General features: G+C 52.5%; 3 protein-coding genes and 1 pseudogene across 6 annotated transcripts in view; 2 read left to right on the top strand and 2 right to left on the bottom strand.

Annotated features, from left to right (window-relative positions):
• The window catches only part of DLEC1 (DLEC1 cilia and flagella associated protein), a 66,930-nt gene extending 64,240 nt beyond the window's left edge, over nt 1-2,690 (top strand). The window contains exons 34-37 of the mRNA XM_059390555.1: nt 942-1,103; nt 1,960-2,113; nt 2,337-2,460; nt 2,536-2,690. Of these exons, the coding sequence (XP_059246538.1) occupies nt 942-1,103; nt 1,960-2,113; nt 2,337-2,460; nt 2,536-2,659 (564 nt within the window). The 3' untranslated portion in view covers nt 2,660-2,690. The remainder of the gene's footprint in view (nt 1-941; nt 1,104-1,959; nt 2,114-2,336; nt 2,461-2,535) is intronic.
• A 209-nt stretch (nt 2,691-2,899) lies between these two features.
• On the bottom strand, nt 2,900-13,106 carry ACAA1 (acetyl-CoA acyltransferase 1). Its single transcript, XM_059390554.1, has 12 exons — nt 12,846-13,106; nt 12,554-12,647; nt 11,540-11,597; nt 9,050-9,129; nt 8,794-8,836; nt 6,672-6,770; nt 5,633-5,713; nt 4,297-4,487; nt 3,975-4,154; nt 3,642-3,697; nt 3,382-3,527; nt 2,900-3,152 (listed from the first exon to the last, which is right to left on the bottom strand). The coding sequence occupies exons 1-12, from the start codon at nt 13,020-13,022 to the stop codon at nt 3,062-3,064; spliced, it is 1,296 nt and encodes a 431-aa protein (XP_059246537.1). The 5' UTR covers nt 13,023-13,106; the 3' UTR covers nt 2,900-3,061.
• A 1,768-nt stretch (nt 13,107-14,874) lies between these two features.
• MYD88 (MYD88 innate immune signal transduction adaptor) lies at nt 14,875-18,683 on the top strand. Of its 4 annotated transcripts, XM_059390550.1 has the most exons (6): nt 14,882-15,372; nt 16,220-16,354; nt 16,752-16,932; nt 17,125-17,216; nt 17,580-17,754; nt 17,848-18,683. In XM_059390550.1, the coding sequence occupies exons 1-5, from the start codon at nt 15,045-15,047 to the stop codon at nt 17,732-17,734; spliced, it is 891 nt and encodes a 296-aa protein (XP_059246533.1). In that variant the 5' UTR covers nt 14,882-15,044; the 3' UTR covers nt 17,735-17,754; nt 17,848-18,683. The 4 variants fall into 4 exon arrangements, with proteins under 4 accessions (XP_059246535.1, XP_059246534.1, XP_059246533.1 ...); XM_059390552.1 differs by lacking the exon at nt 17,848-18,683 and having other exon boundaries at nt 14,875-15,372; nt 16,752-16,941; nt 17,174-17,216; nt 17,580-17,690; XM_059390551.1 differs by lacking the exon at nt 17,848-18,683 and having other exon boundaries at nt 14,878-15,372; nt 16,752-16,913; nt 17,580-17,690.
• Nucleotides 18,684-24,530: 5,847 nt separating this feature from the next.
• Nucleotides 24,531-25,404, bottom strand: LOC132010456 (SAP domain-containing ribonucleoprotein-like; annotated as a pseudogene).
• Between the last annotated feature and the right edge of the window lie 258 nt (nt 25,405-25,662).

Raw genomic sequence — 25,662 nt, 5'->3', positions numbered from 1 at the left:
GGGCTCTGCAGGCCGTCACCTGGGCCGGAGGTCACCTTCCTCACACACACATGCACATGTGTAGACAGACGTGTGCACACCGCCATCCCGCACTAGTCCACATCAGTGTCCAAACACCTCACATTCTCATGGCATCCGCCTCCAGAGCTTTCGTGAGCGGTCATATCCGCTCTTCCAAACCATGTACTTCCGTGCACGTGTGCTGAGTGCCTGCCACGTGCCAGGTGCTGTGCTAGGTGACAGACCCCCCCAACCCTCCGCCCCAGACCTCATCACGGAGGGGGCAGCTGCTACAGAAGAGAGGAGGAAGGGCACCCTTGGCTCCCTTCTTCAAAGGTATGACTGAGGCAGCCCCAAATCACAGCCAGAGGTCCTGTCCCAACAGGGCACCCATGAAACCACAGGCTGTCATCGAGTAAAGGTCCCTCTAAAATGCCTCTGGGAGCCCCTGGTCTCTCAGAGAGAGGACATTTTGTAACGGTAGGACTTCTGACCCTCCATGTGCTGACCCAGGCATCTGGTCCTGATCAGAGTTCTAGCCCAAATTCATTTCTCCACTGTCCTCTTCACCCAGTCCTGCCCATGCCTGAGCCACTACTCTTGGCAGGAGCATTTGATCTCGGCAAATACCACTGCGCCTGACCCTGTGCCCAAGCAGAGCCCTGGCATTCTGCTCTACAGCCCCTCCCTGACCAGCCAGCCCCCCACACCCTGTTGCTGCCCCTCCTCAGTTTCCATGTCTCCCCACTCTTCATCCCACACCCACAGCCCTGGTCATGCTCAGTCTGGGCCAACCCTGTGGGCTGGGTGTGGGCAGATGCTGAAATGGGGCCTTGCTGGGCAGTGGGGGCCATGGAGGGAGAGGCTGGAGCTCCCGGGGGAGGGGAAGCTGCCGCCTGCCTCCGGCAGCCTCGGGTGACCGGCTGGCTCACGTGGCTCAGGTGAACGTGTCCTTCTCGCTGTCCCTGGAGCTGCTCTCCTATCAGAAGCTGCCGGCTGACCAGATGCTGCCTGGGGTGGACATTGAGCAGCGCGCCAGCGGGGAGAAGGAGATGGTGTTCACTCAGAACCTGCTCCTGGAGTACGCCAACCAGACCACTCAGGTCAGTCCCAGGCACCCCATGTCTGAGAGGACAGAAATGGGCCCGACTCCACTCTCCTGGGTCAGAGGGGGAAAGACCCCTCCAGGTCTTCAGAAGTGAGGAGCCCCATCCCTCGCCTCCAGGGCCTGGTCTGCCCCAGAAGAGGCCTTTCCCTGGAGAGAGGAGGGTCATCCTTCCTTACCGGTCTCAGCACAGAACCAGGTGAGGTGCTGGAGGGTGGGAAATAAGGAAGGCTTCCTGGAGGAGGCATGTGGCCTATGAAGCCTCCCAGCGGGAAGGTCCAGGCGGGAAACAGAAAGGAATAGCCTAAGGGGTGGATTCTAGGGAGGCCGGAGCGGAGGAAGAAACCGTTTGTGACCAGGGAGGCCCTCCAGCCCGGTCCTTGGGTGGCTGCTGGGCCTCGGGGGTTGGGGGTGGGGAAGGCTGAGGTGATGAGGTGTGTATGGCAGTGCCTGAGGCAGATGTGGGGGGACCCCCAGCAGCTTGGGCAGGTGAGCACACAGGTGGGGCCCAAGGCCAAGGGAAGAGGTTAGATGGCCCAGAGCCCAGGAGGAGCAGAGGGCTGGCCCTTGGGCCCCCAGGGGATGGAGGCAGAGTGGGAGGGCGGCCTAACCAGGGAGCAGAAACCACAGGGCTTGATCAGGGCAGGGGACGGGAGGTAGAGGGAGAGCAGATAGCGTCTTCGGGACCCCTTATCGGCACAGACCCCCAACAGCCCTGGTTTTAGATGCTGGTGCCAGTGTGCTCCTTCGAAGCGTCAGGACTTGGGGTCAACAGGGCCTGGCATCCCTGAGTCCCTGGCCTGGAGCCCAGACGGAGGGGATGAGGGCCCTACATTCCAGGCTCTGTCCCCCAGGTGGTGCCCCTGAGGGCCACAGTGGCCGTGCCTGAGCTGCAGCTTTCCACCAGCTGGGTGGACTTCGGGACCTGCTTTGTTAACCAGGGACAGGTCCAGGAGGTCTACCTCATGAACCTGAGTGGCTGTCGGAGCTACTGGGCTGTGCTTATGGGTAGGCTGTACCTGCCCTCCATGTCCCCTGCAGGCTGGCACCACCCAGGGTGCCCCATGGCCACCCATGGCCGGTTCCCAGATCCCAAGTGATTCCAGGGTAGCCTTACCCCGTGGCACTGAGCTGGACCAGAAGGGCTCACCTGAGCTGCGGGGAGGGGGGGCTCTCTGGGGCAGCACACGGAGCTGCCTATGTTCTTGTGTGCTCCCTTCCTTTGGGGCAGGCCAGCAGGAGCCAGACAAGGATGCTGCAGCATTCAGGGTATCTCCAAATAGCGGGCTACTGGAGGCACGACTGGTCAACGGGCCCCCAAATACCATCACCCTCCAAGTTTTCTTCACTGCCAGGTACCAGCCTCTCCCAGCCTTCCCAAAGGCCAGGGCCCCCTTTCTAACCTCAGCGAGTGACCCTCACCCACACAGGAGCAGCATGCTGTATGAATCCACGCTTGTGGTGGAAGGCATGCTCGGTGAGAAGGCCTGCACCCTGCGGCTCCGTGGCCAAGGCTCTTACGACGAGAAATACATGTCACCCCACCAGCTCTGAGGTTCTATCCTCAGCCCCCCAGCTTCGGAAATAAAACATGACCTCGAGCTAAGGAACAGGTTTGCTAGGCTGGAGTACACACGGGAGGACCTCCAAGAGGCTCTGGGGAGGGGAGGGACTCCCTTGGAGGGCAGTGCTCCCAGCCCAGGCCCTGCCTTATCTGCTCTCAGCATGCAGCTGGGCCAGAGGCAAGGCCCGAGACAGCCAGAACTGGCCTTTGGGAAAAACCACAGCCACCAATATAAGAATACGTATTTATTGTCCGCTGCACTCCTCATCCCCAGGACCCACATGGTGACCTGGGTGGCCTGGCAGAAGGCAGCCCTGAACCTCAACCACACATGTATTGTGTCACCAGTGCTCATGTTCGTCCCAGTGCTGCCACCGCCACTGGAGCGGAACTCAGTGGGGCCCTGCTCTGTTTCCGGGGTACTCAAAGACAGCAGCGGCTCCCATCCCGGTCCCGATGCACATGGACACCACCCCGTAGGCCCTAGGGAAGCAAGACTATGTTGGCTGGGTGAAGGCACCAAGGGCAAGGTCCTCCCCACTGAGCTCTCCACAGACCTCTGGGCCTGTGGGGCTCCCAGACTGCCCGCTGAAGGCCACACCCAGGATGGCAAGTACTCGCTGGCCCCTAGGGAGAACAGGGGTCAAGGCCCTGTGTCCTCCGTTCAGAGCACACATGCATATGTGCCTCCCGCTCAGCGACCCCAGCTTACCTCTTCCCACGGCGCTTCAGCTCATTAAGGAGCGTGATGACCTGTCGAGCTCCAGTGCAGCCCAGCGGGTGGCCCAGGGCCACTGCACCCCCGAGAGGGTTCACCTTCTCGGGGGGGAGTCCTAGCTTCTCCACACAGTAGACAGCCTGGGAGGGGGCAGAGCATCAGTTACAGTTCCCTCCCCAACCCCTGCATCCCCTGCCCATGGGCTCCTCCTTGGCCATCCTGGGCCCAGGCAACATGGAGAAAGGAAAGCTCACCTGGCTTGCAAAGGCCTCATTAATCTCAAAGATGTCCACGTCATCCACTGTCAGCCCTGCGGGCACAGGGAGAAGACCTGAGCTGACCCAGCGTCCCCGTGGCAGGACTCTGTCCCCCAGGGCCCCATCTCAGCCATGGCCTAAAGACTGCTTGCTGTGCCTAATCCACATGGGCAGATGGGTCCCGGCTGTGAGGTCAGGAAGGGCTGGGGGTCAGGAGGCTAGCCTGGCCCACCTTCACTCCGCAGCACTCACATGACCTCCCCCCACAGCGGCAACAGCATGAGAGGCAGGAGTGGGAAACAGATAGAGATCTCGAAGAAACCACCTTACCTGCTTTCTGCAAAGCTACGGGGATGGCATAGGCAGGTCCAATGCCCATGATGTCAGGCGGGACCCCAACCACCGCATAGGACCTTAGGACCCCAAGGATGGGAAGGCCCAACTCTTCTGCCTTGGACCTCCGAGCCAGGAGGAGGGCAGCTGCCCCATCACTCACCTGACTGGAGTTTCCTAGAGGCAAATCGTAGGGGTTAGGACGCGTCAGGGCAGGTGGAGGAGCTCCACCTGCACACCTTGCCTGGAGGTTCCAGGCTCCCAGAGAACACCCCACAGGGACATGGCCCCTCCTGGCCCTCCCCCAGCCCAGTCTCACCAGCCGTGGTAGAGCCGCCCTTCTTGAAGGCAGGCTTCAGTTTGGCCAGGCCCTCCATGGTGGTGTTGGGGCGGATACCCTCATCCTGGGCCACGGTGATGCTCCTCTCGGTACCCTTGTCATCATGGACCGTGGTGGTCACAGGCACAATCTCAGCTTGGAAACAGCCCTTGCTCTGGGCTCTGGCTGCCCTGCCAGCACCATGGACAGCCAGGCTCAGGCTCCCTTGGGGTGCCTTCCTCTCAGGGGTCCCTTCCTTCCAGGGGTCCCTCCCACTGCCTCTACCGCTCCTGCCCACTGGGGCAGACACACTAATTCAGACTCCTAAACATGGGGACACGCTTGCCTCAGGAGAGCTCTAAGCGACTCCGAGGGCCCCTCTTTCCCAGCCTGGGAGTGGGAGACCTGAAACCTTATGGGGCCTTCTTGGCCTTCAGCTGCCTATCTTCAGATCTTGGCCAATCCCAACCTTGAAGGGCAAGGGGGAGTTTAGACGTGATACCTCCCCCTTTAGCCCTTCACTCACGAGGGACTGAGCCAAATTGAAGATGGAGCCCCAGGAATATCTGTGCTGGGTTCTACCAACTTGTCTGCTCCATCCCAATGGCTCAGTTTCATTTATTCCCCAGTTTCCAAACATTTAAAATGACATACACTAAATTACTTAATGAATCTTATTATTTAAAGAGTACAAAAGCACAAGGTGTTTTTAGGGTGATCCTTGCAATCACAGGCAACATGTCAGTGCCCAGGGTTTCCCCCTGGAGAAGATTCCAGTTTTCAAATGCTTCCTTGACCCCAGGTGCCTAAGAACCACTTCCTCAGAGAAGCCCCCTCCCTTCTTTTGCTGTCCTCTCTGGGCATCTGGGGCTTGTCAACCTCAGCCTGCCCCTGAACAGAGGCCTGAGCCCCCGGGGGTATTCTAATGCTCCCCAGACACAGGGGTGGTCCAGGAGCTGGGATGCCAGGGTCCCCAGCAGTGCAGGCCCCACAACCAGGCTATCTAGAAAAGCCTGTGGCTGCCATGTTGAATCACCAAACCACAGACAATCAAGAGTCCTGGTCCTCATCACACTGATGAATAGACAGGGAAACTGAAGCCCAGTTAGGGAGAGACTCGGGGTGAACAGACAGTAAAAGGACATGAAAGAGCTGTCAGTGTACTTCCAGCACATCCCTGGTCCCTGCCCACCTCTCCCTCTCGATAGGCACTAGGCTTGGAAACCACTCACTGACCAGCTGTAGCTGGTCAGGCCTCCACCTGAGGCCACTTAATCCAGCCTCAAAACCTCTCTCTCTCTAGCCCCTTACACACCCCATCCCAAAAGGCACTCACTTTTGCTGGGAAGCTAGGGCAAAGGTATCCTGCTTCTCCCGCGAAATGCCAAACCGCTCAGCTACATTCTCTGAAGTTATCCTGAAATAAAAGCAGCGCGCACTGTGGGTATATGTCCAGCAGCCTGGGGGCCTGGGCCAGGCTGCAGAGCTCTGCTTGCAACTCAGAGTCCCTGCGGCTGTAGGCAGAGGAGGACAGGAGGGCCAGTCCACGCCATGGAGACAGATGACGACTTAGGGTGGAGTGTGGGGGCACAGAGAGGGAGGCAGCAGTGCTAGCCGGACTCTGAGAAGCTTGTACACTGGAAAGACCAGCCCAGTAGCGGGGCAGATGAGGAATGGGTGGGAATACTAACCAGTTACTCTTAGCCAGCTTCCCCTATGCCTTGAGAAAAGCTGCTCTCAGGTGGGGAGAGGAAGGCCCTCATGGCTCTCTGGGAAGGCTACCCCCAGGCTTTCTGCTCACCCAGCCCTCACTCTCAAAGCCCAGAGCCATAGCCAGGCCTTCCAACCTGGCCGCCTGGCTTTAGACACTTCCCTGGGAGATAGGGTCACTGGATGTGGGGGCAGCCAGGGTACTGCCCCTCTCTTAGCCTCAAATCTCACATTCAGGGGAGCTATGACGCCCTGCTTATGAACCTGGGGGATGGCGCAGAGGCTCAGTGATGCTGGCTGCACAGCTAAGGTGCCGAGGAAATGCAAGGCACTGTGACGTTGCCTCTGACAGGGCCCAGGCCCCCGCGCCAGCATGTTCCAAATCAAAGCCCTTCCACATCAAGTTTGTAGGCCTCCAAACCTCTGGCATGCAGCTGCCATCGTTCCTTGTGCTACTGGCCCCTCAGGGTGGGAATGACAGGCTGGGCCATGACTAGAAACCTAGAGGCACAGACGACCTGGAGGCCTCAAGAAAGGGAAATCAGGGGCTGCAAGTCCCATCCCCATGTCCCAGCAAAGCAGAACAAGCCCAGGAAGTCACAAGATGATCCAAGACTCTGTGTGCCTGCTCCAGGCCAGGAAGGGAGCTGAGGGGGCAAACTCACCCCATAGGAATCAGGCAGTCTCTGGCCTTCTCCTTCTCCACCAAGCGCGAAGTAATATTTCCAGGGTTTCCTCTGTCAGCCAGGGACATGGACTCCACCCTGAGGAGGCAGCGTAGGAGGGCGGTCACTCCCAGGACTCCCCCAGGGAGAGCTATGCCTCTGGCGAGTGCTAGGAAAAAGGCTGCAGGCCCTGAGAAATCCAGCAGGCTGTCTCGGAACCCTGGGCAGGACACTGGCCAGGAAGGCAGAGCTGGCCATGCAGGGCTGCTGGGTCCCCTCCACCCCCACGCGAGGATGGAGTGTTGCACAGTCCACACTTCCGGGCAGGGCTATGCTTCTCTAGCGCAAATGCTCCTGCAGCTGGCCAGTCCGTGGTTCCCTGGCAAAGCCACCTAGTGCGGGCCACATCCAGGAAACCTAGGCCCTGCCCTCAGGCAGCAAAGGTTCAGAGGGTAAAAGAAAAGTATTTTAAAAGCCACAGATCAAAGGGCATCTGATCTGCACAGACCACGAGGTGCTAGGAGCTCTGGAAGGCAAGATCTCAGTTTGGAGCTGTCAAACAGGCTTTCAAGGGGCTGTGGTGGGGGTGGGGGGACACCTGGGGGGTGTCCCCAACTCTGGGATTTGGCTCAGGTCTGATCTCAGGGTCATGAGATTGAGCCCCAAGTCCAGCACCATGCTCAGTGCAGAGTCAGCTTGGTTTTCTCTCCCTCACTCTGCCCACCCTTCCCCCTGGCTCGGGCGCATGTGCTTTCTCTCAAAAAAAGGTTAAAAAAAAGGCCCTCAAGGCCCTCAAGGGATAACCTGTAACTCTGAATGCTTTTCACATGCCCTGTGCTATTTGAAAATCTGTTCAGATATTAGAAAGCTTTCAACAGCATCAGTCACATGCCATACATCCCAGAGTGGTAGCTGCTGTTACTACTCCCTTTAATATTATCAACTTCAACAGGACTGAGGTCTTTTCCCCCCATTTTATACATGAGGACACTGAGGCCCAAAGAACTGAGTAACTTGTCCATAGTCACTCAGCAGGGATCCAGACTTAGATGTCTGGCCCCAGAGCCCGTTCCCAACCAGGATGCCCTGGGGCTTCTCTTCATGATCAAAGTCTATGGGGGACAGTCTTGGCCCAGACCTTCAATACTCTAGAAACATAGTCTTTAATCTGCCTGGGGACTCAGATGCCCTCTCAAGAACTCATGAAGACTCCACCCTTTTGAAGTTATCCATACCTGTCCCACCCCTAGGAAGATAAGAGGACCATGAGAGAAATCCAAGGGCAGACTGGCAGTGGCCCTTGCCTCGCCCAAGGCTCTGCAGTGTGGTCTCTGGCTTTGTTTACAAGAGCAGACAACCAGTGCCAGGAAGCACAGCCCTGAGGCAACCCAACAATAGTCCAAGAAATGCTCCAAAGTAGAAATGAAAGACAGAGAGAACGTGTCGAAATCCTGGGGCTGCTTGCCTCCCAGAGCCGGCCAGAGTCTTGGCTTTGCCTGCCCTCTGATACCAGATGCCCACCCCAGACGGGGTCCCAGGGCCCTTCCCCTCCCTGGAGGCACTGCCCTGTATGCCTTCTGAGACTCCAGGTGCTTCCACTGAAGACAGAGCCACAGCTGACAGTGACCAAACCACCCCAGATCTGACCATGCCCCTCAGAGCCCAGCAGGCAACTGCAAGTTTCCACCATGGTACCAAGGAAGGGGTCAAGGGGACCCACAGCCTCATAAAATGAACAGACTAGTTACATAGCAGACAACTGTCCCTGGCTTCAGGCAACCCAAACTGCAATGTCTCAATAGCATCATAGGGCCACAGAAGGAAATCCAAGGTCTCTATTTTCTCAAAATACTTGCGTTTTCCAGCCTGACAAATTCCCAAGAAAGCAAGCTTTTAAAAGCCAATTCCCTTTCCCCACTAGTGCTGAGAGGTGTGAGCAGTTCCTGAGCATGCAGAGCTGGGGGCTACTTCTAAGCTGAATTTCTAAGAACCTACTCCCAGCCATCTGCCTAAAAGAGCTAAGGGAGAATCCTGTCATTACGGCCCCTGAGAACTCAGGACATGAAAAGTAGTGTTATTGTTAGACGTTGATTAGTAAGCTCTGGCAGAAAGAAATTCTTACCCACAAGCCATGCCAATGTCATAAGACCCATTTCTGATGCCACCTGCAACAAAAGCATTTCATAAACATTCTTTATCAGAGTCCATCTGCTCTAAAACAGAGGAGCCTCTTCCCCACCTGGTCTCTAAATGGGACTTGGCCCCAGCCTCAGAGATGGTAAGACCCAGGTAAGGTAGACCTTAGGTAAGACCTAAACCCATGGAGCCAGGACCAAGGCCAGGCTGGAGCAGTGGGTACCCACCCCGTCATAACTTACCAGCTATGTTGGCCACTGCCTGGAGCCCAGATGAACATTGTCTATTGACGGTGGACAAAGGCACGGTCTCTGGGATGTCACTGAAACAGAAAGCGAAACCACAGTCAGCCCCCTCTCCTCTGCCAGGCTCTCATGGAAAGCAGGCCTATGCTCCTGGTCAATAAGACTGCCCCAGCAAGGGATACAAAAACGAAGGGAACAAACCCAACAGCCCTGTCGCCACTCTAGGCCAGATCCTTTCTGGGCAGACCCCATCTCTGCAGGAACCTGTACCCCAGGGCCCCACAACACATGCTCTTTCCTCCTCTGAGTCTCCTTAACCAAGGTCAAGAACAGCCCAAAGGCAAGGAAAACTGGTTGGACCACAAGGATCCTTCTTTCTCTCCCTTTGAAGATTAAAAAAAAGGAAAACTATACACCCGTTTCCTCAAAAAAATAATAATAAAAGAACGGATCTGTTGCTGGGGCAGAAAACCAGGGCAAAAATAATAGTAAAATAAAAAATGAATGAATGAATGAATGGATGAATGAACATCTCAAGCATGAGGCCAGAAACCACCAACCTTACCACTATTTAGCTAACCCTTTTTTTAAAAAGATTTTATTTATTTGATAGAGATCACAAGTAGGCAGAGAGGCAGGCAGAAAGAGAAGGGGGAAGCAGACTCCCTGCTGAGCAAAGAGTCCAATGTGGGGCTTGATCCCAGGACCCTGAGATCATGACCTGAGCTGAAGGCAGAGGCTTAACCCACTGAGCCACCCAGGCGCCCCTTTAGCTAACCCTTTATGTTCCCACTCTCTGGAAGGTCTGTTCCCAGCTGGACAAAGAACCCTTGATGGGTACCAAGTATTCTAACATCCCTTTTTTGGGTGTGTTCCCCTGGGTTTCCACACTGGTACCAGTCCGAGAAGCTGGTGGGGCTGTCCCTCCTAATGTAACCCTCCCGGTCCAAGGGTACGAACCCCTGGGAAAATCCCCAGCCCTTCCTCAGACCCTTGGATTCAGAACTTCAGGGGGTGAACGTGCTATGGAGATGATCTGGTGTGTAGCCAGGGTCAGCAACCTGTGAGCTAGTGCCCAGGCCAGGCCCTGCTGAGAGACTCTCAGGTGGGTAGCCTCCTAGGCTCATGCAGCCTGTATAATCCTTCCCAGGTCTCCTAACTCCTTACTAGCTAGTTACTACTTAGTTACCACTTCTTCACCCAATCCACCAGCAGTTCACCAAAAACTTGCTCTATACAAAGCGCCATGTGAGGGATGCTGACATCCCTAGAGGCAGGCTGACCAGCACAGAGACAATGGATCAGCTGGCAGAGACTGCAATAATAGCGCATAGAGAGGAGGGAGGGACAGCACTCCAAGGGGACAGAGTGACCAGCACAGGGAAGACAGTGGGCAGACAGGTGGGCTGAAAGAGTAAAAGTCAAGGCAAATAAATAGCTGGGAGATAAGGCTGGATGCTACGTCTGGAGCTAGATAGAGGGAATCCTCGAACTCCACGCTAAGCAGTCCGAACCTATCCTAGTCCCTAAAGGTTTGTCAGTTTTCCTGTTCCTTCACTAGCTTACGTTCCTATTATTTCTTCTCCAGGTAGTAGAAGTGCAAAGTGGTTCTTAAATCTACACATGACGATAATTTAAGCACTCCTCCCTTGTTTTGGGACAGCAAGTGGTGAAGGGCAAGTTTCCCAGGGCCCCTCCAGGGCTACCCCTCACCCCAGGGTTCTGCCGCATCCCCAGGTCTCTGCTGATGAACTATGTCTTGAAGGTCTTGGCTTGCTCAACTAGGTTTTAAAAGCTCAAAGTCAGGGCACCTGGGTGGCTCAGTGCCACCTCAGCCTTCGGCTCAGGTCATGATCTCAGGGTCCTGGAATCGGGCTCTCTGCTCAGCGGGGAGCTTGCTTCCCCCTCTCTGTCTGCCTGCCTTACTGCGTAATTGTGATCTCTGTCTCTGTTAAATAAATAAAATCTTAAAAAAATAAAAGCTCAAAGTCACCCTTCAGTGTGTCTTCCTGGTTAGTTGCCTGGCAAAAGAGGACAGAGTCCACGATTAGGCAAGCAACAGCTGACTTTGGCTAAATCATCAGGCCCCAGAGAGCTTTTGCTCTAGTCCCAAAGGCCCTGTTTGTCTTGGCTCAGCACCGATAATGCAAACTTCCTTCAAAGTAGGGGAGGGGCACCCAGCTGGCTCATTCAGAAGAGCCCACACTCTTGATCTCGAGGTCCGGAGTTCAAGCCCCACACTAGGCACAGAGGTTACTTAAAAAACACAGAACAAAACAAACAAAAAACCTACAAAAAAACAAAAACAAAAACACAAGGATATGCCAAAGTAGGGGAAAGGTAGTGTCCACAAAAGCAGGGTGTCAAGGACCCTGGCTGCATCTGGATCTGGTACCCAACCACTCATAGGCTGAGGTCCCTGGGGCCTCACTGAGCCTACTCAAGAATCAAAATGGCCAACCCACAGCTAGAACTAGAAAAGTTTACCTCAGAAACTGAGCAATTCGGGCCATGATTGCTCCGGCCCCCGGCTGAAGCACATTTCCTGTGGACAACAAACCTTTATTCAGTGCCAGATAGTGTTCCAGACACTCAGGTACAGTTGTGAATACTAGAGAGAGGACATTCCAGATCTTCCTTCCACAACACAAGCCCCCAGCAGGCTCCACTGGGGCTCTGGAATTTCAAGGAGCTGGTCATACAGCAGCTTGCCCTGGTCATACAATTAAACCCAGTCCGCAGGAGTCACAGACTCCCTTGACCTGGACTGTGCTTTTCCAAATCAATGCACAGCGGGAAGGCTGGGTGCCTGCCTTTAAAGGAAACATGGAAGGGAGACTGCAACGCAAAGCTCGCAAACAAACTGGTCTTGTCAGGGAAATGAATTTCTGAAAATGTACACCTCTCTGAAGTGTCAGCCAAACCTGCTGGCATTTCAGAGGCAGAACAGCGATGCTCCACCTAAGGATGGCACCCATTGATAGGAGTCTAGCCATATTCTATTGTTTCCAGGCCAGAGGAGTAGGGTTGGAGGTAAAAGGTTGGAGAATGTCAAGAGGCTCTGGATTTCAGGTCCAATTTCTGCTGCTAATTTCCCAGGACTGAGTGTCTCCATCTGTGAGGGGCTGAACTACACGGTTTTGATGGTCCTGTTCTGTGATGGCACAGGCAGGATGGGTTAGAGAACCCTGTCTCCTACGGGTGTCTGCAAACTCCTGTGCCAACAGCTTGGGTGTTAGAATGGCATGAAGATCGCTGCTCTCCATCATACTTAACAGGCAGAACGTGCTTGGGTAGAGGTGGAGAGGCAGAGAGTGCCTGGAAGTGGGAGGGAAGGATAGGCTCTGAAGAAACGATTAAATTCACTGCATGGGGTCCCCTGACATTCCCCTCAGTGAAAGCACCTACAAGATGCCTGGAGGGTGAAGAGGTGTTTGCGGAGGGCTTTGGCCGGATGGAGGGCGAGGAGGACCAAGCCCAGAGCTCGGGGAATGTACTCACCCACGCAGATATCCCCCAGCTGCGCCGGGCTCAGCTTCATGTCCCGGAGAACCGCGGTCATGACGGCCGAGAGAAGCTCGTCGGGGGTGGTGTCCTGCAGCGAGAGGCACCGCCGCGGTGATCCCCCGCCACCAGTGCACGGCGTTCGCGGGACCCCCGCTCCCCCACCCCACCCGAGAGACACAAAGCGGTCACAGCTCGGGCGCGGAGCCCCCTCCGGCGCAGAGGGGCCAGCCCCCAGCCTCCTCAGGCCCCCAGTCTTCCACCGGGCGCCCGGACCCTGGGGCCTCACCTTGAAGCCGCCGCGGCCCCCTCGGCCAATGGCCGTGCGCCGCCCGTGCACCACCACCACGTCCTCGGCCGACACCTGCGGAGCGCCGCTCAAGCACGGCGCGGCCTCCGGTGCCGGCTCCCCCCGACACTGGGGGTGGCCGGTCAGGTGGCCCAGCACCACCTGCAGCCTCCGCATGGCAACTCTCCGCCCAGTTAAGCCCCGGCTCCGCGGGGAACAACGTAGAAGCTAACAGACCGCCTTCCGCGCAGGCGCAGAACCCACTCTACCAGGAGGCTTTAACTCTGCCCAGAGCCCCGCCCTAAAGTCTCGCCCGCCTCCCACCTCAGCCAACCAGAAGGGGTGTCTACCTCAGGTCCCGCCCCCTTCTTCTAATCAGACCACCTAAAGCAGAGCTCTTGTTTTGGTGGAGACTGTTTCCCCTCAAAGTCCCGAAGCCCCGCCTGCTGTAGCCGAAGGCTGCCAACCAGGAGTGGGGCCCTTTCCAAGCCCCGCCCAGAAATGCCGGCCGGAAACCCTTCCCGTTGCAGTCCTGCCTACTGAAGAGTCCTTTCGGTGGCTTGTGTGTGTCTTTATTTTTTTAAGATAATATTTATTGGGACGCTTGGGTGGCTCAGCCTGTTAAGCGTCTGCCTTCGGCTCGGGTCATGATCCCCAGGTCCTGGGATCGAGACCCGCATGGCACTTCCTGCTCAGTGGAGAGTCTGCTCTCCCTCTGTCCACCCCCCCCCCCCCCCCGACCCCGTTTGTTCTTTCTCTGGGGCTGTCTTCCTCTCTCTCTCAAATAAATAAATAAGCTTTAAACAATTCTTACTTATTTATTTGAGAGAGAGAGAGAGAGCCCAAAATCACGAGCTAGGGGAGAGGCAGAGGGAGAGGAGAGAATCTTAAGACTCCACCATGAGCAGCATCTTCACTTGGGGCTTAGATCTGTAAGCCCTGAGATCCTGACCTGAGCTGCAACCACCAGTCAGACGCTCTACCGACTGAGCCACCCAGGAGCTGCATAGCCCTTTCAGTATCTTGAAACAAAGTCCGCCATTGCCGGGGCGGTTTCCCCTATAACCCTGCCTGCTGCAGGCTACCAAACCCAAGAAGAGGGAGACCGCCAGCACCACTCCCCAACCCGCCCATCGGCGGCTTCCTGCTTGGAAAAGAGGCAGGGACTCTTAATTCCTCTTTCCACTCGTCAGTTTTCTTTGCTGTCTCCTGGATCTCTGCACTGGAGCGGAGAGTCTTAAATAATCCCCAGAGGCCCCAGACCTCTACCCTGACGTGCTGGCGCTGTCCTGGGAAATCTTTCGAGAACACAGGGACTCTTTTGTAGGAGAACAGATTGTATGAAGTTGCCGAGATGTGATAAACTCCCTATACAAGGAGAGTGGCACATACCTACCCATTTTACAGTGGTTTGGGTTTATTTAGTCGGTGCCCACCCCCAACACTAAGCTGGGGTCTCCACCGAGTGTATCTGGGGTGCCCTGCAACATGCTTGACACTTACTAGGTGATCAGTAAATACCTATGGAATGAAAGCCCAGAGCTTCCTAGGTCAGGACTGTGTTTCTCAACCTCTCGCCCCTGAACAACTCTAAAGAACAAGGCCAGGTGCCCCCCTTGAATCCAATGGTAAAGTGTTCCCTCGACCTGAGAGAGTAGTAGGGGGTCTCTCCTAGACACCAAAGGCCAGGGTGCCCTGTTACCCCCAACCCAGAGGGGCTCCCACCTTTCAAAGGCAGGGCCGTGGCATGCCTCAGACTTCAGAAGGGAGTACACCCTTTTCCACCTCACCTCTGGAATGTGCCTTCCCAAGAGATCTAGGGACCGGTGTAGTGGGGGAATGTCTCCCCCTTTGCCCCCTCCCCGCCATCCTGGAGGGCAGTACCATAAGAACCCCTCAGATCCCCCACAGAAAGGACGTGATTCTACCAGATCCCAAAGAGCAAGGCACCTATTTCCTACAACCCCCAAAGGAGGGTCCCCGGTTTACATATAACCTGTTGCCCCAGACCCTGAGAACCGAGGCGGGGCGTCCCCACCTCCACACAGCTGCTAGGGCTCCAGATTCAAGTGCAGGGCGGTGCTTCTCGGAAACAGAAACCGGCGGGGCGGGGCCGGCGGCGGGGGTGACGGTAAAGGAAGGAGGAAGCTCAGACAGGCTACGCGACTCAACAGCGCTGAGGCTCCGGGGTATCCCGCTATGGCCGTAGAAGTCTCCCCTGCGGAGTCCGCGTCCCGGGTCTGCTCTGTGTCCTCCCTGCCCCTGGCTGCTCTCAACGTGCGAGTGCGGCGCCGCCTATCGCTGTTCCTGAATGTGCGGACGCAGGTTGCGGCGGATTGGACCGCGCTGGCGGAGGAGATGGGCTTCGAGTACTTGGAGATCCGGCATCTGGAGATGCACGCTGACCCCATGGGCAAGCTGCTGGACGACTGGCAGGGACGCCCTGGGGCCTCGGTGGGCCGTCTGCTTGAGCTGCTCACCAAGCTGGGCCGCGAAGATGTGTTGGTGGAACTGGGGCCCAGCATTGGTGAGGAGGCGCGCGCTTCCGGTCTCCTACCTGCGGTGGTGGGGGCGGTGGGCTGACCTTCCCAGCCTCAGCATCTAACCTCCCCTGGAGAAGCCCTCCTTTTCTGCCTGGGGTGGGGTGGGGACGCTGGAGGTAGCCTTGCAGGGGTGGTACCACCGTGAGAGACCAGTTCCTTCTTTCAGTGGGGTGATAGGAACTGGAGTAAGGGGGTGAAGGCTGGAGAGAAGTAAAGGCGTTCACGTAGGGCCAGGAGTCAGAATCGGGGTCCTTTGTGGGGGAGGCAGGACTGCTTCAGGTAGAGCAACAGGGCAGGTGAAGGACTGAAAGCTGACAGTCATTTAAATCTCAGGTCCCTGGGAAATGCAGCCCTCCTGCCCCTCGGTGACACATAACATGTATGCACAGGTGTAGGAACAGTGGCCTATAGATGACACATCTTGCTTGGCTGGGGCCTCTGCCCTCGCTGCACATAACCACTGGGTCTAGCGAACTGTTCTTGCACACCAGTGCCCCGCTGCCATCAGCGGTGGGTGCTAGAACAAGCAGACCTTGGGTTCTATTCTCAGGAGTTCTAGGAGGGAGCACCAGGAAAAAGGGACAGAAAGACACAAGCCTGACCATGATGACTTTCCAAATGACCAGAACACCAATGACATCTTTTTGGAATGGTCAGAACCAGATGGGAACTCAACTTTTCATAGCTGTTGAACTGTGGATGGCACCAGTGTGCTGGAAAAGGCCTGGATCACAACATAGTTAAGGGAGTGGGAAAAGAGCTGGATCCTAACTGGGGTAGAGGCATGGGACAAACAGGGGGAGTCTGCCACACCCTGTCTCTTCTCTGCAGAGGAGGATTGCCAAAAGTATATTCTGAAACAGCAGCAAGAGGAGTCTGAGAAACCCTTACAGGTGCCTGCTGTAGACAGCAGCGACCCACGGACACCAGAGCGGGGGGGCATCACCATGCTTGATGACCCCCTAGGTAAGGATCCAATATTGCTCCCCAGTTGTGACAAATGGATCAAAGGATATTGGGTTAAAAGTATAGGAGATGGGCTGTGGCCCCTTGGGCAAGTCACCTGATCTCTCTGATCTCCCAAATTCCTTACCTAAGAAATGGGAATAATAATAATCCTCTCTCTGAGTTGGTATGAGATTCATGAAATTATGTGTCTGTTTCATGGTCAACCCAGGGCTTGGCCCCTGCAGGGGGAGGTGGGGAAGAGATACTCATCTTCCCTCTCCTAGAAAGGGCACTTTCTCTTAGAGTCATCTCGGGATTGGTGTAGGGTTCAGGACCAGGGTCACCTAGATTGGGGGTTCCTGGCTGGGCTCTTCCTCTGTAGAGCTTTGACATCACCCTTGTGCTCTGCACCCAGGGCAAATGCCCGAGCGTTTTGATGCCTTCATCTGCTACTGCCCCAGCGATATCCAGTTTGTTCAGGAGATGATCCGGCAGCTGGAACAGACAAACTATCGGCTGAAGTTGTGTGTGTCCGATCGTGATGTCCTGCCTGGCACCTGTGTCTGGTCCATTGCCAGTGAGCTTATTGAGAAGAGGTTGGCTAAGTAGCCGGGGTGCAAGCCGGGGGGTACATAAAGCCCTGCCCAAGAGATCCAGATGCTGGAATTCTCCTAGTCGGGCTCTGTCTAGCCTGGGCACAGTGGACTTCTCCTGAGTCTTTTCCCGGGGGTGGGGGGTATGCCGAACTAGGTTGCCACAGTGCCTGCAGCCTGACCACTCTCCCCTAGGTGCCGGCGGATGGTGGTGGTTGTCTCTGATGATTACTTACAAAGCAAGGAATGTGATTTCCAGACTAAGTTTGCGCTCAGCCTCTCCCCGGGTAAGTACTGCCTTTGCCACGGAGGTGTCCCACCTTTGTCCAAGGTTAGACCCCCTCAGTAGTGATTGAAACACAGCTACTGCCAGTTCTTCCCACCCTACTTAGTTCTCAGGTGGAGAAACTGAGGCCCTCCACTGAGGGGTGGGTGGGTGGGACCTCAGGATGCCATCAGTCTCTCACCAAGGCCATCGATGTAGCACCAAGGACCCCTGAGTGTGTGTGCACACGAGTGCCCTGTATGTGAGTGAATGTGCCAGGGGTGCTTCGTTGAGGGGAGGGCTGTTAACCCCGGGGCCGGGGACCGATCACACCACTACTGTGGGGGGAGGGCCTGATGTCAGCTTGGAACTCCTTGGCTTGCAGGTGCCCATCAGAAGCGATTGATCCCCATCAAGTACAAGGCAATGAAGAAAGAGTTCCCCAGCATCCTGCGGTTCATCACTGTCTGTGACTACACCAACCCCTGCACCAAGTCCTGGTTCTGGACTCGCCTCGCTAAGGCCCTGTCCCTGCCCTGAAGTGCCATGGGACCCTGGATGTGTGTACATATGTCTGTCTGCCCGTTCATGTACTTCTGCCCCTGCTTCCTCCTGCAGTTGTAGGGGTAATCTGTGCTCCACTTGCCTCTCAGTTTCTCGAGATGCCGACTCCACAGACACATCCATAGCCACTGTGCAGTGTGGACATTGCATCTCATGTCCTGCATGGAACCAACGGCTGCAAGGGGCACATCCACATGCGGGGTTATCTGCCAACATAGTGAAATCCAGAGCCAGCTGACACTAAGAGGACCAATGGAAGCAGCCCTGACGTGTCCACACATCTTGGGCCTCAGTTTCTCCACCTGAGAACTAAGTAGGGTGGGAAGAACTGGCAGTAGCTGTGTTTCAATCACTACTGAGGGGGCCTAACCTTGGACAAAGGTGGGACACGCTTTTCTCTTTTTTTCTCTCTTCATTGAAACCTAACTCTGGAAAGAACCCAATATGCCAGCATTTATGCCCTCTGTGAAGCACAGAGCAAGAAAGAGCTGCTTAAACCCGCAGAGCAAGTAAGCTGCAGACTTCCCTCCCAGGGGATTTGTGTGCTAGTTATCTTCAAGCTCTCCCTGGCGGAGAAAATGTTATGGTCTCAGGTTTCTGTCCCATGGCAGACCCTAGGACCCTAAATCTAATAGGAAATGTATCTTTCCTGCTTCACACCCAGCCAGGGCTAAGGCAAGGTACCTTTCCTCAAGGTCTTGGGAGGGACTGGAGGCCCCTCTACATGATCTTGATGAAGCACTTCGCTAACCGTGCACTTATCCTCACTTTGATCTTGGGGATTATTTTTAAACAATTTCAAAAAAGTACCTTTCATACCTGTTTTGTATGCACTGTGAGAATTTCAGAGAGCTGAAATATGCCTATGTTTGTCCTTTCTCTTCTTTATCCTGGGTTTATAATAAAGAGTTCTATACTTTTGGAATAGCAGGTGTCATTTGTGTCTGGGAGTTTGGAAGTAGTAACCTGGGATAAAGCTCTCCTGGGTAAGAGAAATTGGCCCATGGGGTAGGCTCCAGGGGGTTTGGCAGGGGCTTCCTGAAGGCTGGGCATCCTCCTCACAGGTCCCAAGCCTCACCAGGGCTGCAGGCAGAACCAGGAATAGGGGCCTCAGTTCCAGACTCTGGGGAGATTGCTCCCCTCTACCAAGCTTGGTCTTCTCTGGATTGTGCCACGTTTCTGGGTCCTTGCTTGGCCCTTCTAGGCTCCAAGGAAAGTCAGGAGAATTTCTGGCCCACAGATCTCTAGAGAATTCAGTTATGAATAATAGTTATCCTGAAGCATATCTGTGCTAATCCTGAAGATTTTGATCTATTTTTGCTTTTTTTTTTTCCCTAAGACTTTTTTTTTTTTTTTTTTTTTTTTTTTTTTTTTTTGAGAGGGGCATCTGGGTGGCTCAGTCAGTTAATTGTCTGCCTTCAGCTTGGGTCATGATCCCAAGGTCTGGTCATTATCCCAGAGTCCTGTCATAATCCCAGGGTACTGGGATTGAGCCTCACATCAGGCTCCCTGTTCTGTGGGGAGCCTGCTTCTCCCTCTCTCTCTGCCTGCTGCTCCCCCTGCTTGTGCTCTCTCTGTCAAAAGAATAAATCTTTTTTTTTTTTTTTAATTTTTTTTGTTGTTAAGAGAGCAAGCAAGCATACCCATGTGGGGGAGTGGGGAGAGGGAGAGGGTTAAGAGAGAATCTCAAGCAGATTCCATGTCCAGCATGAAGCCTGACATGCAGCTGGATCTCACAACCCTGAGATCATGACCTGAGCCAAAATCAAGAGTCAGACACTTAACCAGCTGAGCCACTAGTACCCCTAAAGATTTGATTTTTAAGTAATCTATACACCGAATGGGGGCTGGAACTTACAATCCTGACCAAGATCAAGAGTTGCGTTCTGTACTGACTGAGCCAGCCAGGTGCCCTGGTTTTGATCTATTTTTTAAATTGAATACCACTTTTTTTACTGTTCACTCAAAAAAATTTTGAAAATATACTATTATTAAAAATTCAGTGATAATTCTAATCCAAGAGATAACTCTAGTGATCTTTTAGAGTACCCAGACTTTATCAGTGACCATAGCTTTTCACTCAGTGGTCTGTTACCATGTCCTGGCTCCTGAGCCTCCTGGATACTGGAGGCTTGCCAGCCTTGCCCATGCCCTCAGGGACTACTAGAAGTGCCCCCATGTATTCAGGGCAGCCCCGAGATAGGACTTCCCTCTTCAGTGTGCCCTGGGAAGCAGAGCCTCAGTGTGGTCCTAGAATAGTGCCCCCCCACACCGCCCAGGGTCTGCCCTGTGCCACCTATGACTGGGGAGATAGCCTGTGGGTCACCTCCTGGTCTTGGGGTTGGGCGGGGGGCAGGGGAGGGTGGTCCTCTGGATAATACCAGTAGAGTCACGGAAAACACTTCCATTCTTTCAGACCAGGCTGGTGATCTGAATGTGCTCACTCACTCCCTTCTAATCCTCATACCTCTCCCACATTCCTTCCACCAATGCCCACTTCCCCACAGGTTCCCTGATACCAGGAAAGGTTCCCTGATACCAAGAAAACTTCCTCTCCTCATTTTGGGCGTAGTCTTCTAGGAACCTTTTATTAAGAATCCCTCATTTTTCAGTAGGGGAGTTTCACTGCTGAAATTATCAAAGGCAAAAGCAGAAGGGCAAAGTTAAAATACAAAACTGTATGACTTCATGACTATGAAGGGCAAAGTTAAAATACAAAACTGTATGACTTCATGACTATGAACCTGAACTCTGCCACGAGTCAGTGACGGGGGGAAAACAATAGGGAGAGGGATTTCCTTCAGATTAGATAATAAAATATATATAATATAGGGTGACTATGTTGGATCCTGGTTTAAACAGATCAATTGTAAAAAGACATTCTTGGGTCATATAACTGATAGAGGTTAATATCCAGAACTCCCACAATTCAACAAAAAAGAAATATTAACAATTTAAAAATGAGCAAGGGACTTGAACAGACATTTCTCCAAATTAAAACCACAAGGGGCACCTGGGCTCAGTAGGTTAAGTGGCCGACTCTTGATTTCTCAACTTGGGTCGTGATCTCAGGGTCGTGAGATTGAGCCCCACATTGGGTTCTGCACTGGGCATGGAGCCTGCTTAAGATTTTCTCTCCCTCTCCCTCTGCCCCCCCCACCAAACACACACAATCACACACACAAGACATGATATCACACCCATTAGGATGCCTACGGTCAATAAAACAATGCAAGAACATAAAAAGTGTTGGCAAGGATGTAGAAAAGTTGGAGCCCTGTGCATTGGTGGGAAGGTATCATGGTGCAGTTGCTGTGGTAAATGGTTATGGCAATTTCTCAAAAAATTAAACACAGAAATACCATAGGATCCAGCAATTCCACTTCCGAATATATAACCAAAAGAACTGAAATCCAGGTCTTGAAGAGATAGTTGTACACCCATATTCATAGCAGTGTTAGTCCCAACAGCCAAACCATGGAAGAAACCCAAATAACCCTTGACAGATGCATGGGTTAGCAGAATCTAGTATACACATAAATGGGATACTATTCATCCTCAGAAAGGAGTGAAATTCTAATACATGCTGCAATATGAATGAATATTGAGGACATTACACTAAGTGAAATAAGCCGGTTGTATAATTCCATTTTTATGCGGTATCTAAAATAGCCAAATTTATAGAAAATCAAGTAGTGCTTCCAGACTGTGAGGGGAGGAGATAATGGAGAGTTACTGTTTAATGGGTACAAGATTTCAGTTTTGTACAAGGAAAAAAATTCTGGAGATTGGCTGTATGACATGGTCTCTCTGCTCGGCGGAGAGCCTGCTTTCTCACCCCCTGCCTGCCTCTCTGTCTACTTGTGAATCACTGTCTGGCAAATAAATAAAAATCTTTTTAAAAATTTAAAAAATAGAATAACCTCATTAAAAAAAAAAAGACATTCTTAGGACAATTGGGGAAATTTGAGTATTAGATGATGCCAAAGAATGATCACTATCTTTTTAAGATGTGATAATAGCACTGCAGCTACACAATATCCACTTTAAAAAAAAATAGATTTTATTTATTTATTTGACAGATAGAGAGCACAAGTAAGCAGAACAGCAGGCAGAGGGAGAGAGAGAAGCAGGATCTCCGCTGAGCAGGGAGCTCAATCCCAGGACCCCATAATCAAACCCCAGCTGACGGCAGCCGCCCAATCAACCAAGCTACCCAGGAGCCCCAAAATCCAAATTTGTTAAAAGAGTCCAAATCTGAAATATATTGGTATGAAATAAAAGGTATCTGGGATTTGTTATTTTTATTTTTTTTTTTATATTTATTTGTCAGAGAGAGAGTGAGGGAGAGAGTGCACATGAGACATGCAAGTGCCCCTGGAGGGGAAATTTGATAATATATTTCAGACATTTGAAAATCTCATCTCTGACAATTGGCTCTAAAAATTACTCATTCATTTTGAAGCTTAAAAATAGTATATCAAAAATATTTTAACTCAAAATATTTTTAACTTTATCTTCAAAGGGACTTTCATGAATGGCATGACATTTGAGTTAGAAGGACCAGACCCAGGGGTGCTTGGGTGGCTCAGTCATTAAGTGTCTGCCTTTGGCTCAGGTCATGATCCTAAGGTCCTGAGATTGAGCCTCATGTTGGGCTCCCTGCTCATTGGAGAGCCTGCTTCTCCCTCTCTCACTCCCCCTACTTGTGTTCCCTTTCTTGCTGTCTCTCTGTCAAATAAATGAAATTTAAAAAAAAAAAAAAAAGGTAGAAGAAGGACCAGACCCACGGATACTGGACAAAGGGAGAAGGGCCATGGTTCTGTTTCGGCCACACTGAAAGCCTTGCTTCATAGCAAAGAGGGACCATGGCTCTTCAGCCAAGCCAGGAAGATACGGATACACTTCTTTCCCGCAGCAATGCAGAGCAGCCTCTCTGAGGCCTCTGGCAGACAGAGAAATCTGAGTTGTGGGGCTGAGAAGTGGCAAGTGGTGGAAAACTGGTGTATGCCTGTTCAAACCAGGCCGGAATGATTTCAAATTCTAGAAGGTGAACTCAGAATCCCAGAGCAGAACACATTGGGCCATTGTGCAGGTAGGTGGGTGGGTGAGGAGGGAATGCATCATCAATTCAGGGGAGCTTTTTCCCTGCTGGCTGCTGTATGCCAGATGATGCAGAATAAATGGTTTAAGAGGCCCCGGGGACTTCTGGTCCTGGGAAAATATGGAGTAAACACATCTCTCCCTATTCCCTCTATTAAGTATAGTTAAAAGAACAACATAAGGAAACTCCGAAAGGTGGAGAAAAGGAGACATACTGGCTAGGGACCTAGGGACCCACATAATGACATGGTAGTGATTCCCAGGGTTGTCTTTTTGCCTTATATAGCTCACACTGAGTACTGGAGAAGCCAGCAACCCAGAAACTAATTGTACAGACCCAAAAAAAGGGGGGTAGGGGAGAAAAAAACGGGGTTTGCTCTCTCTAGCCAAAGGACTAGCAAGGGACAGCCTAGAAAGAAAACTTTTAGGGGCCCCTGGGTGGCTCAAGTCAGTTAAGCATCTGCCTTTGGCTCAGGTCATGATCTCAGGGTCCTGGGATCGAGCCCCGTGTCGGGCTCCCTTGCTCAGCCTGAGTCTGCTTCTCCCTCTGCCTTGCCCTTCTTCTTATGCTCTCTCTCTCTCTCTCTCAAATAAATCTTTAAAAAGAAAGAAAAAAACTTTTAGATAATAACCACTCTACTCCAGCCATAAAAACTGTAGAGAAAACTGCAATACACCCATGCCCTGCCAAGCACGGACACTTTTATTCCTACCTGCTGGGTAGTGTCAGAAGAGGCCTAGTGGGGAGTAAGGATTTTCGCCTCTGCCGGCTGCAGTGTTGCTCCTCCACTATGCCTGTGGAGGCCACACGGGGGCAGTACTGAGGCTTCCTGCCCCCTCCAGCCAGGGTGGTATCAGCAGAGGCTCAGTGGGCAATCTGAATTTCCACCCTGGCCCCACAGTTACTACATAGCCCCATCCCCGCTTTCCAGGATGTTAACAGAGGCTGAGTAGGGAACCTGAACTTGGGACAGCACTGAGAAGGGTTTCTAAAGCAGAAGGTTTAAATAAGATCCAGAGTCTCATAATACTCAAAATTTCCAAGGCTGAAAGTCACTCTTCACACCAAGAACGGCAAATCTGGAGCAGGAAAAGACAATCCAATCCCACTGATGCTAATACCAAGGTGACCCTGATGTTGAAATTACCTGACAAGGATTTTAAAACAGCCAGTGTTAAAATGTTTCAGTGAGCAATTATAAACTCACTTCATTTTCTATTTGCTTTTTATTAACAAGCAAAATAATGATTACAAAACAACAACGCAAGGAGTGCCGGGGTGGCTCAGTCAGCTGAGTGTCCAACTCATGATTTAGGCTCAGGGTTGTCGTCTCAGGACCACGAGATCAAGCCCCCGTCAGGCTCCACGCTGAGCATGCAGCCTACGTAAGATTTTCTCTCTCCTTCTCCTCTGCAACTTGCACGTGCTCCCATGAATGCATTTACTCTCTCTAAAAACACCACCACCAACAACAACAAGAACAACAAGATTAAAGTTGGAACAGCAATGGGTCAGATTGCTGCTGGAGTTCCTGAAGGTACCCAGGGTCCATGCTCTCTCACTGCAAGGCAGGACCCAAGCACAGCTGTGCATTTAGGTATATTTATGACCAAGAAAAGTTGGAGAGAGGAAAACCACTGGAGAACAGAAAGAATTAAGAGCTTTTCATCAGGCAATCCCAAAGCACTCTGCCCTTTTCCTCATCTTGGCCTCTGTATCCTCTGTGGTTCTTGTTCCACTGGAACTTGTAACAATTTCAAATCACTCCTTCCCATTTCTGCTTCTCATCATCTTCAGACTTTCTGGAGATTGACGAGACATTCAAATCAAATCTTTGAGCTCTTTCCTTTAGTTTATCCAGGTTAACCATTGGTTTGACATCAGACGGCAGGCCTTTTAACCCACTGAGTCACCCAGGCACCCTAGATGACAGGCCTTTTGATGGAACTGAAGAAATCCCAAATCTCACTGCCCAGGCAGTGGTCTTACTTTCCAAGCTCACAGGTACATTGAATCATTCAGCTCTCTTTTGCATTCCCTGGGTCCATGGTATCTCTGATGTAATTTTTACCACTTTCTTCTCTGCTGCCGCTTCTTAGGAGTTCTTCCTCTTTGACAGAGAGTTCTATGGGCTTTGTTTCTTCCTCTGTTTCATCTCCCAGTACTTCTTAATTTGTCTCCTCTTCAGCATGCTTCCAAGACATGCCTGGGTGGCTCAGTCGGTTAAACATCTGCCCTTGGCTCAGGTCATGATGCCAAGGTCCTGTGATTGAGTCCCACATCGGTCTCTCTGCTCATTGGGGATCCTGCTTCTCCCTCTCTCTCTGCCTGCTACTCCCCCTGCTTGTGTTCTCTCTCTCTTATCTAATAAATAAATAAAATCTTTTTAAAAAAGCATTTGCCTGGAGCCTGTAGTAAGATTTTATTTTATTCCCTTAGTCTCCAAACCATGAGCAACACATTGCTGCTTTAGTTCAGCAAGCTTCGGATTATGGAGCTCCACCTTCTGCTGCCATCTTGTTACCCTTCTAAGTCCACTCATAATTGCACTTCAAACAAACAAAAAAATTGTTTTGGAAAAGACATAAAAGAAATGAAGAACTACATTGAAAAATTGGAACTGAAAAGGTGAAAAAAAAACCCTCAGTGGATGAGTTCTATGGTAAAATGGAGAGGACAAAGGAAAGAATCAATGAACTTGAAGATAGAATAATAGAAATCACCTAACCTGAGCAGAAAGAGAATAGATTGAAAAAACAAAACAAAACAAAATCTCAGGAATTTGTGGAACTTTAAGAAG

This window comes from Mustela nigripes, chromosome 2 (genome assembly GCF_022355385.1).
Source record: "Mustela nigripes isolate SB6536 chromosome 2, MUSNIG.SB6536, whole genome shotgun sequence".
NCBI classification, from domain to species: domain Eukaryota; kingdom Metazoa; phylum Chordata; class Mammalia; order Carnivora; family Mustelidae; genus Mustela; species Mustela nigripes.
This window is presented reverse-complemented; position numbering and strand designations above follow the sequence as displayed.

Coding starts and splice junctions, on each gene's coding strand:
- ACAA1 (XM_059390554.1), bottom strand. CDS start 13,022: ATGCGGAGGCTGCAGGTGGTGCTGGGCCACCTGACCGGCCACCCCCAG. Junction 9,130..11,539: donor CGAATTGCTCAGTTTCTGAG/GTAAACTTTTCT, acceptor TTTCTGTTTCAG/TGACATCCCAGAGACCGTGC. Junction 6,771..8,793: donor GACATTGGCATGGCTTGTGG/GTAAGAATTTCT, acceptor CTGCCTCCTCAG/GGTGGAGTCCATGTCCCTGG.
- MYD88 (XM_059390550.1), top strand. CDS start 15,045: ATGGCCGTAGAAGTCTCCCCTGCGGAGTCCGCGTCCCGGGTCTGCTCT. Junction 15,373..16,219: donor GGAACTGGGGCCCAGCATTG/GTGAGGAGGCGC, acceptor TCTTCTCTGCAG/AGGAGGATTGCCAAAAGTAT. Junction 16,933..17,124: donor AGTGAGCTTATTGAGAAGAG/GTTGGCTAAGTA, acceptor ACTCTCCCCTAG/GTGCCGGCGGATGGTGGTGG.